The following is a 17,637-nucleotide window of genomic DNA, read 5'->3' as shown; positions in this document are numbered from 1 at the left end:
AAAAAAAAAAAAAGAAGTGATAGCTGACTTCTCAGCAGCAACACAGGAAACCAGAAGATGATAGAATATTATCCTCAGAGTACTAAGAGAAAAAAAAAAACAACTTTTCACATAGAATTTAACATCCAATGAACTATTTAAGATGATAGAACATTATCCTCAGTGTATTAAGAGAAAAAGAAAAACTTTTAATATAGAATTTAACATCCAACGAACTATTTTTCAAAAACAAGGACAAAACAAAATCTAACAGAGAAAGCTACCTCAGGAAAGGAACTTATAAGAATACATGTTAGGAAGAAGACTGATCTCAGAAGAAATCTCTAAGATTGAAATAAAATTGTGAATTTTCAAAAACTAATAACTGAGGCTGGGTGCAGTGGCTCACACCTATAATCCCAGCACTTTGGGAGGCTGAGGCAGAGGACTGCTTGAGCCTAGGACTTCACGAGCAGCCTGGACAAGATAGTGAGACCCTCATCTCTACAAAAAAAAAAAAAAATTTAGCCCAGCTTGGTGGCGTGTGCCTGTAGTCCCAGCTATCAGGAGGCTGAGGCAGTAGGATCGCTTGAGTCCAGGAGTTCAAGGCTGCAATGAGTTATGGTTGCATCACTGCACTCCAGCCTAGGTAACAGAGTGAGACCTTGTTTCAAAGAAAAACAAAATAAGGTCACTATGAATAAATTTAAACAAAACCAAGTGTATAGAATAAAAATGTCTAATTTGAGGGATTACTAAAACTGAACAATCATAACAAGTAAGCCATGATGGGCATGGAGTTAAAGCATTTTATAGTATCTGTAAAGATTCTGTAACATAAGAGTAACTGTTCATGTTGAAATCTCAAAATTTACCATTAAGAGCATATAACATCTAAACAGAAAAAACTACAATGAGAAAAAAATTTAAATCAATTCAAAACATCAAAAACAAAAAGAGAGAGAGAGAAAAGCAAGACAAATGGCCAAAATAAATGAAAATTTAAAAATTCTTAGAACGAGCCAGGTATGGTGGCTCATACCTCTAATCCCAGAACTTTGAGAGGCCGAGGTGAAAGGATTGCTTGAGCCTCAGAGTTCCAGACCGGCCTGGGCAACATACAGAGACCCCACCTTTAAAAAAAATTAAAAATTGGCCAGGTATGGTGGTGTGCACCTGTAGTCCCAGCTACAAGGGAGGTTGAGATGTGAGGATGGCTTGAACCTAAGAAGTTGAGGCTACAGTGAGCTGTGATCACACCACTGCATTCCAGTCTGGGTGACAGAGAAAGATCCTGTCTCAAAAAAATATATATATATTTTTAGAATTCAATGATAAAGAAAATATCAGATTTTCTATACTAAGACTTGTGGGATGCACCTAACACAGGACTCAACTGCTTACTGATTTTGGTGGGCAGGTGGGGAGAAAGAAAGGTTTAGTAAGCCCAAAGAAAGTAGCAGAAAGAAGTGAATAATAAAAATAAAACCATAAATTAATAAAACATAAAACAGGTACAATAGAGGATACCAATGAAAGTAAAAGCTGGTTCTTTAAAAAGAGTAATAGGGCTGGGTACAATGGCTCATGCCTGTGATCCCAGTACTTTGGGAGGCCAACACAGGAGGATTGCTTGAGCCCAGGAGTTTAGGACTAGTCTGGCCAACACAGTGAGACCTTGTCATTTCAAAAAATAAAAAAAATTAGCCAGGCATGGTGGCATGCACCTGTAGTTCCAGCTACTTGGGAGGCTAAGGCAGGAGGATTGCCTGAGCCCAGGGAGGTCAAGACTGCAGTGAGCCTTGATCATGCTATTGCACTCCAGGATGGGCAACAGGGTGAGGCCCTGTCTCAAGAAACCAAACAAACAAAAAGAAGTAATATAATTGACAAACTTCAGGTAAAAATAACTGGGGAAAAAAAGACTGCACAAACAGTATTAGGAATGAAAAGGAGGACAAAACTACAGATAAAGCAGGGGTCAAGAAAATAAGGAAATATTAAGAGTTTTTACTAATAAATTGAAAGCTTAATAAACATTTTCTCAGAGAAAATAGTAAGGACAACAATTTATTCAAGAAAAAAACAGAGGTGGCCAGGCGCACTGCCTCAGGCCTGTAATTCCAGCACTTTGGGAGGCTGAGGCAGGTGGATCACTGGAGGTCAGGAGTTCAAGACCAGCCTGGCCAACATGGTGAAACCTGTGTCTACTAAAAATACAAAAATTAGCTAGCTGTGGTGGCATGTGCCTATAATCCCAGCTACTCAGGAGGCTGAGGCAGGAGAATCACCTGAATCCGGAGGCAGAGGTTGCAGTGAGCTGAGATCATGCCACTGCACTCTAGCCTGGGTGACAGAGCCAGACTCCATCGCAAAAAAAAAAAAAAAAAAGAAAGAAGAAGAAATATAGAGGAGCTTCTGGACTGGCAAACACATTAAGGTGCTGGATAAGACCAAGGAAAGCAGAGCAGCTCTGCACCCACTCCTACACCTTTTATACCTCTCTTCCATTTGGCTGTTTATACCTTTACAATAAACCAGTTACAGTAAGTAAACTGCTTTCTTGAGTTCTGTGAATCATTCTGGGAATTTATAGAACTTGAGGGGTTGGGGGATGATGGTGGAGAACCCCTGATTTTGCAGTCATCCAAGAAAAAATGTATGTGGCCTGGTGCTATGGTTTGGACATGGTAGTTTGGCCCCAATGTTGGAGGTGAGGTATTTGGGTCCTGGGGGTGGATCTCTCATGAATCGCTTTGTGCCATTCTCATGGTTGTGAGCGAGTAGTTTTCACTCTTACTTTCCATGAAAATTGGTTATTGAAAAGAGTCTGGCATCTCCCTCCTCTCTCTTGCTTCCTTCCTCTTGCCATGTGATTCTGGCTCCCCTTCACCTCCTGCCATGAGTAGATGCTTCCCAAGGCCCTCATCATTAGCAGATTCTAGCACATGCACAGAACTGTGAGCCAAATAAACCTCTTTTCTTTTTTCTTTGAGACAGGGTCTCGCTCTGTCATGAGGCTGTACTGCAGTGACATAATCATGGCTCACTGCAGCCTCTAACTCCTGGGCTCAGGTGATCCTCCACCTCAGCCTCCCAAGTAGCTGGGACTACAAGCAAACACTACCATGCCTGGCTAATTTATTATTATTATTTTTTTTTTGAGATGGAGTTTCACTCCTGTTGCCCAGGCTGGAGTGCAATGGCGTGATCTCGGCTCACCATGCAATCTCTGCCTCCAGGGTTCAAGTGATTCTCCTGCCTCAGCCTCCCGAGTAGCTGGGATTACAGGCATGCACCACCATGCCTGGCTAACTTTGTATTTTCAGTAGAGATGGGGTTTCTCCATGTTGGTCAGGCTGGTCTTCAACTCACAACCTCAGGTGATCCACCCACCTCGGCCTCCCAAAGTGTTGGGATTTACAGACATGAGCCACGGCACCCAGCCTGAAACAAAAGTCTTAATATAGCATTAACAAAGCTTGCATGGACTATAAGGACTCTCAGATGGTTTCCCAACACTAAAGGGCCAAAACAAATCTGCTCTATTTGCCCCAGCATAGAGAAATTTGAAATGTAAGAAGGCAAAGATTACAGTTAGAAACATGATCTGGAATTGCTTGGGGATATAGTAAGGCAAATTAATCAAAATAAAGACTGACAAAAGGGCCAGGATACCTTGCTGAACTCCCAAAACCTAATGCACAGGAGTGGGTCAAATAATCAAGGGTTGGAGAAATTTCTGGGGACTCATTTGAGAGCCTTATATGCTGTTACACCAAAATCTTTTGGTGAAGTCTTTTTTTTTTTTTTTAAAAAAAAAAAAGATAGGGTCTTACTCTGTCACCCAGGCTGGAGTGCAGTGGCACAATCTCAGGTTACTGCAACCTCCACCTCCCAGGCTCAAGCGATCCTCCCACCTCAGCCTTGTAGTAGCTGAGACTACAGGTGCACACCACTATGCCTGGCTAATTTTTGTATTTTAGTAGAGATGGGGTTTTGCCATGTTGCCCAGACTGCTCTCAAACTCCTGGGCTCAAGTGATCCTCCCACCTCAAACTCCCAAAGTGTTGGGATTACAGGCACGAGCCACTGCCTCAACACAGCGGCTTGCAGCCTTAGTGCAGACTACAATTAGAATGATAATATATTAAAGTGTTAAGGTTGACAGGATTAAGGAGGAAGTCTGAATGAAATTGGAACGTTTAAACAGACTTTACCTAAATGTTTCATGGGAGTGGATCTTACGTTTGACTGTTTCACCCCATTTCTCCTACCTAGTACAGTAAAACAGAGGACACAGTGTCAATCTACCCTTCAAGCAATATTAATCGGACATGCTAAATGGGAATGAATTAGATCGCCTGAGCTCACACAGTGTAGAACAGAGAAGCTGGAGCACTGATACAAATTCTCTGTATGTGCAGTGTGGGCTAGGGCTATGTCAAAAGCCTGTGAGCACCTCCCAGTGACAACTATCAGGGTGCTGGACTACAGAATTTCCATTTGAGGGGCAATTACTAAGTTTGCTATTGGATATTGATTTAAAGTGCCCCTATGGCTGAAGGACATAAAATAATGCTGAAACTTGAAATATCCATGGTATCTAGGGGGATTTTGGAAAAACACTCAAATGGGAGAGGACACTGCCCAAAAGAGTTCCCTAATGAAAAAGAAATGGTTTATACTGGATCTTGTTACCAGAGGAAAGCAAGGAAGAGATTCTCAAATATAGGGAGCCTCTTTTTCTCTAGGACTGACTTTGGAACTGTAAGAGAAGCTTCTGCATTTAATTGTCACTTGGACAATGCACTATAAACACCTCTCAGTTGACCAATAAAGTACTGCTTGGTTTATGGATGGCAGTTCCAAGGAGAACGATGATGTCCGCTTGAGCATGCCTAGCAATTTGTGATGAGAAAGCTCCCAACTTTTTCAAGAAAACTTCAAGTAGCTTCCACTTTCTGACAAGGTTAATTCACATACAACTCAGAGGAATGAAAGAACAGAGGGATGGCAGAGGAGCACTGCAAAGGCACATAGGCATGCAGTGTGGTGTGGGTGGAGGGTAGTGGTTTATTTCAACTATGAAGAACCAAAGGAGTTAAGCAAGGCCCAAAAATGTTCCTTAGACTTTTGTACCGGTATCAAAAGCTAGACATTGGTGTTTAAATTCCCCTTTTATTCTTCCACTAGTTCTTTGAAAAAAGAATCATACTCTGATTTTCATACTGAGCTGCTCCAGGTATTTCCCAATTGCAGAACAAAGTGCCCATTTCTGATCTGGGGTCCTAGAAAAGAGCCTTCACATCCTGGGTACGTTTTCTCTACTTAGAATTTCTAGCTAGTTATCACTGCAAAGTGACAGTGATATACACACTTCCTAAAAAACAGATTGAATTGGTTTAAATGGGCTGTGGATCAGAATTTCAAATCAGTCTAGAAGGACATTTTCATCACTGAAATCCATGTACTTCGATTCACTTTGGGTTTTCATGGTAATTCTTCAGCACATGCAATGTTTTTTATGGCATAGCTTTATCAGTGAGTGAGAAATGAAGTACCACATGTTATTAGAACTCCCTTAACACAGTTAAGAAGAGTAAAGGAGGGCACCCAAGTACAAATCAACATAAGGACTCTTATTTCATTCATTTAAATGAAATATTTCTCTCTAATAAAAGAGACATTGTCAGTATTAAAATCCAGATTTACACAGAGCTTTCATTTTATACTCTACAATTATTTCGCATGACACCTTTACAATAGACCCACAGAATGAGTTAATTATTTAAAAATAAATATTGAGATGGATAAGGAGAGGTTAAATGTAGTGCCCAATATAGTTAATACAGTGGTTAAGCATCTGAAAAAAGACTGATGAAACCCAATTCTTAGTAGCACCACACTACTTACTAGCTGTATCATCTTGGGCAGATTACTTAGTTTCCCCAAGCCTCAATCTCCTCCTCAACAAAAAATGCAGAACAATACTAACTCACTGTTGAGAGGATTAAATGTAGGGAAAAGATCCAAAATATACAATGCCTTTTTGTAGCACAATTCCTAACATAGAGTGATTTTAGTGAATGGTTATAACTTTATTATATGGAAATTTTTTTGGGTATGACACTTTAAATTTTAAAAAACCCCAGTTCTATAATCTAGGGATTCACTCTGTTGTTCTCAGCATACAGATTACAAAAATATACTCAGAGTATAAAACCATATTCACAAATGCTTATTCTTCTTCATTTGAAACTGAAATAAAGTGGTAGATATTAATGAACTAAAACCCCTGAATAGACTCAATAAACCAAACGGGACAAGCTAAGCAGTGGCTCACACCTGTCAACCCTGAACTTTGGGAAGCTGAGGCAGAAGGATCACTTGAGTCCAGGAGTTTCAAACAAGCCTGGGCAGTGTAGTGAGACTTCATCTCTACTAAAAATAAAAATAAAAATAAAAAAAATTAGTCAGGTGTGGTAATGCATGCCTGCAGTCCCAGCTACTCAGGAGGCTGAGGGGTGAAGTTTGCTTGAGCCCTGGAGTTTGAGGTTGCAGTGAGCTACAATCATGTTGCTGCATTCCAGCCTGGGCACCAGAGCGAGACCCTGTCTCAAAACAAACAAACAAACAAAGAGCAGAAATAGGAGAGCTCAGGACAGATCACAAACGGTGAGACATAAAGTGCTATTTAAAAGAGGAAGTGTGGGCCGGGCGCGGTGGCTTACACCTATAATCCCAGAGCTTTGGGAGACTGAGGCAGGCAGATTACCTAGGGTCAGGAGTTTGAGACCAGCCTAGCCAACATGGCAAAACCTCATCTCTACTAAAAATACAAAAAAATTAGCCAGGCATGGTGGTGCATGCCTGTACTCCCAGGTACTTGGGAGGCTGAGGCACGAGAATCGCTTGAAACCAGGAGGTGGAAGTTGCAATGAGCCGAGATCATGCCACTGCACTCCAGCCTGGGCAACAGAGAGAGACTCTATCTCAATAAAATAAAAATAAAAATAAAAAATAAAAGAGGAAGTGTGATAATGGAAGGTTTTGGTTTTTTTTGGTTTGTTTTTTCCCTGCTAAAAAAAGCATGGTACACAATATAAAAGAACGTATGTTAGGTTATTTGGAATAAACTCTTGACTATACCATTTAAAAAGGTTTATGTTAAATGTAGTAATATGTTGAACCTTCACAACTCAGAGATAAGTATAATTTATAGAAGATTATATGGGACTAATAAAACTAGTAATTATTATAATAGCATCAGCTATAATTTAGTCAGTGTCAATTATACCCTAAGTATTTTATACAGGTTTTCTTATTTAATTGTCATAATAAATCAGTGAGAAAGGAGAAAAAAAAACCCAAACTATTATCCCTATAGAGATGAGGCTACTGTTACACAGGAGGATTACCTAACTCACTCATGGGTATAGTTAATGAATGACAGAGTAGATATTTGAACCCAGGATTGTTATGACTTCAAAGACCAATACTCTAAACCAGGCATGGTGGTATGTGCCTGCAGTCTCAACTACTCGGGAGGCTGAGGTGGGAGGATGCCGTGAGCTGAGTAGTTTGAGGCTGCAGTGTGCTATGACTGTGCCTGTGAATATGCTGTACTCCATTCTGGGCAACACAGTGAGACCCCATCTCTAAAAATTAAAGGCAAAACCAAAGAACCCACCCACCCCCAATATTCTTTCTAACCCAAATTGCTTCTCTAGGCAGAACATAAATAAATTGAACTTTAAGATTCAAGAAAATGGCCTTTAAGATTTCTTCTAAGTCTAGAATATAAAGTTTTTTTTCAGCCTGGCACAGTGGCTCACACCTGTAATCCCAGCACTTTGGGAGACTGAGGTGAGTGGATCATGAGGTCAGGAGTTCAAGACCAGCCTGATCAACATGGTAAAAATCCTGTCTCTATTAAAAACACAAAAATTAACTGGGTGTGGTGGTGCACACCTGTAGTCCCAGCTACTTGGGAGGCTGAGGCAGGATAACAGTTTGAACCTGGGAGGTGTACGTTGCAGTGAGCCAAGGTCGTACCACTGCACTCCAGCCTGGATGACAGGGCGAGACTCTGTCTTAAAAAAAAAAAAAAAAAAAGAGTTTTTTTTTTCTAATGGGCTAAAACATCAGAAGGTATTAAGCTCCAAGCCTCCGCCCCTTCTAGTCATTCTCTAATCCCTACCCCATTCAGGGGGAAAAAAAAAGGAAGAAAGGAAGAGAGAATTACTTAAAGTAAAATTTTTCACATACAAAAAGGTGATCTGTAAGTAATGATGGAAGGAGTGAGTCCTCAGCTTCTGCTGCTGGGAAGGTTCGTGCTGAATATTTAGCAGATGCTGCCTCTAAAGAGAACAGTCACTACACTTATGGCAGGGATTTTGCTCTCAGTAGCTCAAGAGGCAAAATGAACTACAGACTGGGACAAAAGGTGTGAAGACTGGATTCATCACAAATTGACCAGGTCAAGATTTCCATATCAAGTGTTTCAGCCTTCACCTGCAGATCATGAAAAATATGATGGAGATCCACAGAATCTTCAGAAACTGCATGTTGCTACCAGAATAAAAAAGTACAAAAAGGTGTCCATATATTGGGAAAAATATACAATAAAGATGCTCAGATTAGAAAACACACATACCCCTCAAGTTCACAAGCATATCTCTTAAGTGAATGCAAAACTGAAACTGGTTAAACAGCAAGAATCAAGCCCCTGAAGTTGCCACAAGGACTTCCAACTGAGGAGGACATGTCTAAGCTCTGCCTCAAGAGCACTGGGGAATTAGTGCAGTGGCATCTGAAATCTGTGGAGAAGAAAGCAATTAAGTTCTAATGCCCGAGGAGCTTCAGATTAAAAAACGGAAAATATTTTATTTAAAGATGATGAGAAAGTGTTTCATTAAAACATATTTTAAATATATATAAAAAAAGAAAGTGGGCGAAAGAAGAAAGGAAGGAATTTAGATTGGTCATTAGAGAATAACTTCCTGACAACAAAAATTGAGACATGGAACACATTATCAAAGAACATTATGTTGGATAAACTGAAGAAAATACAACCTTGTGAAGGGCTGTCAACACACAAATAGTGTCAACATACACACAAGATGGGGAAGTACAAATATAGTCTACTTGGCTCAGCCCCACTTATAATTTAAAATAGAAAAATAAAAAAAGGAAAGTGGTAAAATAAACTTGACGGCACCAGTCACGACTGCACTACAATTCTGCCAGCTTAAATACAAGTTAGCAAAATGCTAACCCCAGCCGGGTGCAATGCTTCATGCCTGTAATTCCAGCACTTTGGGAGGCCAAGGTGGGAGGATCATTTGAGCCCAGGATTTTGAGACCAGCCAGGGCAACACAGTGAGAGTCCATCTCTACAAAAAATAAAAAATTAGCTGATGTGGTGGCACATTTCTATAGTACCAGCTACTCAGGAGGGTGAGGTGGGAAGACAGCTTGAGCACGGGAGGTTGAGGTTGCAGTGACCCATAATTGCACTACTGCACTCCAGCCTGGGTGACAGAGTGAGAACTTGTCTAAAAAAAAAAAAAATGAATCCAAATATTTGTGCAACATTTTTTTGAAGAATCTATCAGTGCACAGGTACTATTTTATAATTTCCTTCAATTCACTATCCATTATGACATAGCATCTCTATTTTCTCTACATATTCATATTCAGATGAGAACTAGTATCCTAGTCTAGGCTCAACATTATTCATCACAAATGTACTGGTAAAACAAAATCCATAGTTTGTAAGTTTCTTAATATGTGTTGGAAGAACTCTGAATGAAAGATACCACAAAGATAACTTCCTTCTGAGAGTAAAAAACAAAAACAAAAACAAAAACAAACAAAAACAAAAAAAACCACACACACAACTCTGGCAGAATTGTTAGACCTGGGAAAGTCATCTGTCTCTGCCTGCTCACCTTGTCTCTCACTCAGATGAAATGCTCCCCCAGGCAAAGATCCAAAGTTGATTGCCTCAGGAAGCTGCAGAGTCAACGATTTCATTTATCCTTTTTCAATGTTTGCTGAATTTTGATGTGAACCTTTACCAATCTATAAAGAATGGGAAGTCTACACATTTCTAGTAGTAACAGAATTCTCTCACTCTCATTATGAAGAAGAAAAAATGTTTTCTTAATGACGATTATATATTATCAGGAAAAAAGAGCTATTTCCATTAAGAAATAAATATGCCCAAATCAGCGAAGTTAATGTGTGTGTTCCTTCCTATTTCTCTCTGCAGTCACTGACTGCCGCCTCAAAGAGAAACAGCACAGTCACATCTCAGCCTTTGGCCCCACCATACCTGCTCCCTTTATACAAAACAGAAAAGACTGTGATCATTATTTATTTGGTTCTAATAATACACCCCATGGAAACACAGTAGTTGGGAGCATAAGTACTTGTTTTTGGAAAATGTAAAATCCAAGGAAAACCTACCTTGTGAGTAGAGAAGGATTTGCATCTCTAAAAGAACACAGGTAAACACCTGCACCAGGTTCTCTAATCCCAGGAGCTCAAATGCCTCCCGAAGGGGGTAATCAGAGAGGGGGAGTTCACTGGGCCCAGGCCTCTGGCAGATGACAGGTTCATAAACACCATAAAATTTCAGTGACCTCCCTGGAGGTGGAAGGGGTACTTCATAAAGAATATTGTGGATATAGCTTTCAAGTGGCAAGGGTGGTGGCTGCTGTGAGGTAACGGCCTTGTAAAGCTGGATAAGGAATTTCTTGCAGGCCTGCATGAATGGTAATGGTGTGATCAAGCAAATACTTTTTGAAACATACAGGGTGTCTCTGCTAATATCATAGGAGTTGTATCGCTGGAGTTTCAAAAGGGAAGTTGTATCTCCTTCATCAACACTACTTGCCAATGAGTCCATACTGCAGGAAGATGAAGCATACACACTGCTATAATGCTCAGCGTTGTGCATCTGGTAGAGTGTCTGCATGGCTGTGCAGATTTGCTTACTTGTAACTTCTTCATAAAAAGTGAGAACAAAACCATAGGTGCGAGAACCATCTTCCCTGGTAATTATAAATGAGTGAAACTGGGGGTCTTTATTGTCAGTTTGTGTCCTGAAAGATAGCCCTTTAGGCATGCACAACTGTGAAAGAAAGAAAAAAAAGCATCAGAATGCAGTACACAAATAACTTCAAGCCAGAAACAAATGTTGTTTTTTAACATAACAGGATTCAAAAAGACAGGTTTTATCCAGATTTAACACTGGCAATCGCCTTAAATTAGAAATACATTATAAGTTCCTCATATATATACATATAAAATTATTCTTAAAAGGAATATATACAAGGGAAAAACTTTTATTATGTGATGTTACATGCAGAGGGCTTTACTAAGAGCAAGACTATCACTGATTTAGTCCCCGAGTAAACCTCTAACCAAGCTTGTGGCCTTTAGCAAGCCATATAACTTCTATGAGCCTCAGTTCCTTTACCTACAATAGCTGCTATATCAATGACTTGAAGATAGAGTATGCAAAAGCACTTCACAAATATTAAAAAGCACTTTACAAAAATAGTACTTAAGTAAGTACTTAAGTACTATTTTTTGTATTAACGATGAAAATGTTTCAGGAGAGCAGGGAAATAGGAAAAGGCTCATTTAGGAAGTGGAAAAAAGTTAAAGAATAATAAAAACAACAGTATCATCTTTGCTATTTTGAATAGTATGGTATTTTATGCAAGGAAAAGAAACTTTGGAAATTGAAAACTTTTTGATCCACTAAAGCAGAAGCACAGAAACAAGGCATTTTAGATTACTTCTAGTAGAGATTATGCTCTAGTTCTTGGGAACTACCCAGGATTGAGTCAAACTTGAGAACAAAATTACCCAGAGGAGCTAAAGATGCTATATTTAAGATACTTAAAATGCACAGAAAATTAGAATTGATTCTTTAAAACATTTTAAATAAAAGAAATGAAATTACAGAAAAATTGAAATATACTAAGGAAAACAGAACTTGTAATTCAACCACCCTAACTAATAATCATTATTCATATTTAGATATTTCTATTTTTGTATTGCAATATGCTTTTCACATAGAAATAATTTAACCATATATTATTACTTTCTAGTTTTTTCTATATTTAATAACTGATATGGTACAAAGTTAGACTGTCTCCCACATCCCCACATTACCAAGAAAACACAGTTCCTTTATTCCTTCATTCAAACCATCAAAAAACATTTATTAAGTGTGTTTTATGAGAGGGGCCCTGTGATGTAACGGTGGGAAGGACAGTCATGGCCCATGCTCCTATGGTATTTCCAGTCCAGTAAGGATAACAGATGAGTTTTAAAAATCATAAACTATAAAGTAAGGGAAAGGCTATGATAGGGTAAATAAGGGTTGCCAGGGGAAAAATATGTAATAGTAGGAAGACATACATTACAAAAGAAGGAGCTACCAGGAAAAAATGAAGCCCAACTGAAACCTCAGGACAAGTACAGGTCTTAGTGGATAAAGAAGATTCTAGTCAGAGAGGACATGTGCAAAAGCCCAGAAGAGTTTGAGGAACTGAAACAGGTCAGTGTGGGTGGGGCACAGAATGCAAGGTGGGAGGACGTGAGAGAAAGTAAGAGAAATAATTAGGGGCTAGCCCATGAAGGGCCTTGGTAGGCCATGTTAAAAATGTGGGGAGGACAATGGGAAACCTCTGAAGGGTTTTTAGGAGAGGGACGGAATTAGATGTGTCTCTTAGCACATCCATCTTGGAACACTAAGCGGAGTGGTTTTCAAAGGGATTCCAAGGAGGCAGCAGGAATGTCTCAGGGCCTTGGAAGGGAGTGAGAGGCTACAGGAAGAAGTTGAGAGGGCCAGTGTCCCTCCTTCCCCTATGAACATTCCACTTTCATTTATTTTGTAGAGTAGAATTCTTTTGGTGTTAAGATTTCCAGGTTCCCACTGCTTAAAAACAAAATCTTGATGGTGGGATAGGATTAATGCAACACAACTGTCATTAAGCATGAAGGTGGGTGGGTGTCCAAACTGCTCCTCACAGCCATTTCAGATCATGGTCCTTCCTTTTACCCTAAAAACCCTTGGCATGGAAGCTCATGTCATGATTGTGCCACCACATTTTGTGTTTCTTTTCTATCCAAGTTCATTTCTGGAGCAACTTCTTCCATGATTTTAAATATACTCTGTCAACTCTCAAATCTACATTCTCATGAACCTGACTCTTAACTGAGTAACTACTTGACAATCCCATCAAGATGTGTAATAGGCAATTCAAACTCACTGTGTTCCAAACTGAAGTTCTGATTTCTTCCTCCAAATCTGTTTCTCCTTATATCAGTCTTTTCCGTAATTCCATCCATCTAATTTGCCCAGGATAAAAACCTTGGAGTCATCTTTAACTACTTCCTCTCTTTCTCACTTACCCCATTATCCAACCCATCAGCAAATACTATCAATTTCATCTTCAAAAATATATGCAGAAACTAATTGCTGTTGCTTCTTTTTTGTTTTTCTTTTTTAGAGATGGGGTCTTGCTCTATCACTCAGGATGAAGTGCAGTGATATAATCACAATTTACTGCAGCCTCAAACTAATGGGTAAAAGCAATCCTCCCGCCTCAGCCTCCTGAGTCAGAAAGTAATTGTTTTGATCTTTACTCTTACCACTCCAACCTAAGCCACCCTCTTCTCTTGTCTGGATGTAACAGCCTGCTTACCAATCTCCCTGCTTCTGCTCTTGTTCCCCATAATCTACTTCCCTTATAAGAGCCAAAGCAATCCTTAGAAAATGTTAGATCTTGTCACTCTTCCCAAAATTCTCCAACAGACTCTCATCTCACTAAAAGTTCATGTCCTTATAATGGCCTACAAGGAAGCCCTGCATGACTCAGCCCCCAGCAACCTCTCTGCCCTCATCTTGTACTCTCTAACTCACCCACTCTGCTCTAGCAACAATAGCATGTTACTATTCTACAAACACACCCCACGTGCTCCCATCAAAATCTGCTCTTCCCTTTCCCAGCAACTCTCTTCCCCTCGGTATCCACATGACTCATTGTTTGTGGCAGATATAGCTCCAATAATATTTCTACTTTCACACACTCTTCCAAACCTTGACACTTCCACATTAGGAAGTGGAGCTCACTCTCCTTGAACCTAGATGGGCTGCTGAGAGTGCCTATACCAGGATCTGGGAAACTTTTTCTATAAATAGATAAGTATTTCAGGCTCTGGAGGCCATACAGTCTTTGCCACAACTACTCTATTCCACACTGTATTAGGGGAGTGCAAAAGCAATTGTGGTTTTTGCATTGGAACTTGCCATCTGATATTAGAATACATGTTTAAATAAAAGTGGTTATGTTATACATCTTTTTTTTTTTCTTTTTCCGAGACGGAGTCTTGCTCTGTCACCCAGGCTGGAGTGCAGTGGTGCAATCTCAGCTCACTGCAACCTCCACCTTGCAGGTTCAAGCAATTCTCCTAACTCAGCTCCCAAGTAGCTGGGACTACAGGCGCCTGCCACCACACCTGGCTAATTTTTGTATTTTTAGTAGAGATGGGGTTTCACTATGTTGGCCAGGCTGGTCTCAAATTCCTGACCTCGTGATCTGCCTGCCTCATCCTCCCAAAGTGCTGGGATTACAGGCATGAGCCACTGAGCCTGGCCCATCATTTTAATGGGCATTTCTTGCTTTATGTTTTTCTGCTAATGACTCATTATTTGCTGTTTATTTTTGGTTTATTTTAGACTATAAAAATATTAGACAAAAAGCAATTAGAGCAGTTTTCTTTCTTTCTTTCTTTCTTTTTGAGATGGAGTTTCACTCTGTCACTCAGGCTGGAGTGCAGTGGCGCAATCTCAGCTCACTGCAACCTCCGACTCCCAGGTTCAAGCGATTCTTGTGCCTCAGCCTCCAGAGTAGCTGGGACTACAGGCCTGCATCACCATGCCCAGCTAATTTTGTATTTTTAGGAGAGACGGGGTTTTACCATGTTGGCCAGGCTGGTCTCAAACTCCTGACCTCAAGTGATCTGCCCACCTTGGCCTTCCAGACTGCTGGGATTACAGGTGTGAGCCACCCCATCCAGCCCCAAGCAATTTTCTTATTCAAGTTCAAAATGGGTAGTAAAGCAGTGGAGACAACCCACAACATCGACAATGCATTTGGCCCAGGAACTGCTAACTAATACACAGTACAGTGGTGGTTCAAGAAGTTTTGCAAAGGAGATGACGGCCTTGGCGATAAGGAGCCATCGGAAGTTGACAATGATCAACTGAGAGCAATCATCAAAGCTGATCCTCTTAGAACCACATGAAAAGGTGCTGAAGAACTCAATGTCGACCATTTTACGGCCGTTTGGCATTTGAAGCAAATTGGAAAGGCAGAAAAACTCGGTAAGTGGGTGCCTCATGAGCTGAGTGGAAATTTTTAAAAATCATCATTTTCAGCCAGGTGTGGTGGCTCATGCCTGTAATCCTAGCACTTTGGAAGGCTGAAGCAGGTGGACTGCCTGAGCTCAGTTCAAAACCAGCCTCGGCGACATGGTGAAATCCTGTCCTACTAAAATACAAAAAATTAGCTGGGCGTGGTGGCATGTGCCTGTAGACCCAGCTACTCAGGAGGCTGAGGCAGGAGAATTGCTTGAACCAGGGAGGTGGAGGGCTGCAGTGAGCCGAGATTGTGCCACTGCACTCCAGCCTGGGCAACAGAGCGAGACTCCATCTCAAACAAAACAAAACAAAATAAAATCATCATTTTCAAGTGTCAACTTCTCTTATTCTACACAGCAACAACGAAACATTTCTCAATCGACTTGTCATGTGCGACAAAAAGTGGATTTCATTAGAGAACCGGCAATGACCAGCTTAGTGGCTGAACCACGAAGAAGCTCTAAAGTACTTTCCAAAGCCAAACTTGCTCCAAAAAAAAGGTCATGGTCACTGTTTGGTGGTCTGCTGCTGGTCTGATCCACTACAGCTTTCTGAAGCCTGGCGAAATCATTACATCTGAGAAGTATGCTCAGGAAATCGATGAGATGCACCAAAAACTGCAAAGCCTGCAGCGGGCACTGGTCAACAGAAAGGGCCCGATTCTTTTCCACGACAATGCCCAACCACACATCACACAGCAAATGCTTCAAAAGTTCAACGAATTGGGCTATGAAGTTATGCCTCATCCACCATGTTTACCTGACCTCTTGCCAACCGACTACCACTTCTTCAAGCATCTCGACAACTTTTTGCAGGGAAAACGCTGCCACAACCAGCAGGATGCAGAAAATGCTTTCCAAGAGTTCACCAAATCCCAAAGCACAGATTTTTTATTTTACAGGAATAAACAAACTTATTTCTCATTGGCAAAAATGTGTTGACTGTAATGGTTCTTATTTTGATTAATAAAGATGTGTTTGAGCCTAGTTATGATTTAAAATTCAGTCCAAAACCACAATTACTTTTGCACCAACCTTTAAACACATAGGTATGGCTTTGTTCCAACACAATTTTTATTTGTAAAAACAGTCAGCTGGACAGATTTGGCCTGGGGGCCATGTATGCCCACCCCTGGCCTAGTCAAGTAAAATGCAACAGCAGTGACAAGTGACAGAGTGACTTTTGAGCAGAGGCTAAAAAAGGCAATACAGCTTCCACCTCCTCTCTCTCTCTCTGGTAACCTGGTAACACACTCTGGGAGCCCTGAGACAACATATAAAGAGTTTAGCTAGCCTAAAGCTGCCTGACTGGTGAGACCAAATGAAATACCACACAGAGACAGAAGGAGCCCCAGCTATATGCCTGGTCCAGGAGACAGGTCTGTGAATGGGTGAGCTTTCAGAGATTTCAGTCCTCAGCCTTCAAACCTCCCAAACTGACACGGAGTAGAACACAGGTGTGGCCAACCAAAAGCTACCTACACTGCAGATATGTAGGCTAAGTAATGATTTTGTTGCTTTAAATTAAGGGTCAACAAACAGCCCTGCTATGGGTTTAAATGTATGTGTGCCTCCAAAATTCATACGTTGGAACATCACTTCAGGGTGATGGTATTAAAAGGTGGGGACTTTTGGGAAGTGATTAAGTCATGCAGGCTCTGCCCTCATGAAAGGATTAGTCCCTCTTATAAAAGGTTGAAGGGAGCAGCACCCTAGGGCCTTTTCTCCGCTTCCATCCTTTCTGCCATGTGAGGACACAGCATTTGTCCTCTCTCAAGTACACAATAACAAAGTCCCATCTTAGAAGCAGAGCCTAGGCCATCATCAGACCCTAAACCTACAGACACCTTGATCTTGTACTTTCAACCTCTAGAACTGTGAGAAATAAATTTCTATTCCTTGTAAGTTACTCAGTCTGAAGTACTTTATTTTAGCAGTAGGAATGGACTAAGAAAAACCCTTAGGTCAAATACAATCTGCCACCTGATTCGTAAATAAAGTTTCACCGGGACTCAGTCACATCCATCCATTTATGTGCTGTCTATGGATGCCTTCACACTACAACAGCAGAGCTGAGTGACTGTGGCAGAAACTGTATGCCCACAATACCTCAACTACCTACTATTTGGTTCTTCATGAAAAAAAACTGCCCTATTTTAAGCCATTAACTGGTAGGGGGATGGATTGTCATGCAGCGATAGATAATCA

General features: G+C 40.7%; 1 protein-coding gene across 1 annotated transcript in view; it reads right to left on the bottom strand.

Moving 5' to 3' along the window:
• DENND5B (DENN/MADD domain containing 5B) overlaps positions 1-17,637 on the bottom strand; it is a 119,077-nt gene that overhangs the window by 86,976 nt on the left and 14,464 nt on the right. The window contains exon 4 of the mRNA XM_011934143.1: positions 10,456-11,122. Coding sequence (XP_011789533.1) covers positions 10,456-11,122 — 667 coding nt within the window. The remainder of the gene's footprint in view (positions 1-10,455; positions 11,123-17,637) is intronic.

The sequence above is a fragment of the Colobus angolensis genome, unplaced genomic scaffold, assembly GCF_000951035.1.
Source record: "Colobus angolensis palliatus isolate OR3802 unplaced genomic scaffold, Cang.pa_1.0 Scaffold131, whole genome shotgun sequence".
Lineage (NCBI taxonomy): Eukaryota > Metazoa > Chordata > Mammalia > Primates > Cercopithecidae > Colobus > Colobus angolensis.
Note: the sequence above shows the minus strand (reverse complement) of the source record. Positions and strands in the feature narration are given on the sequence as shown.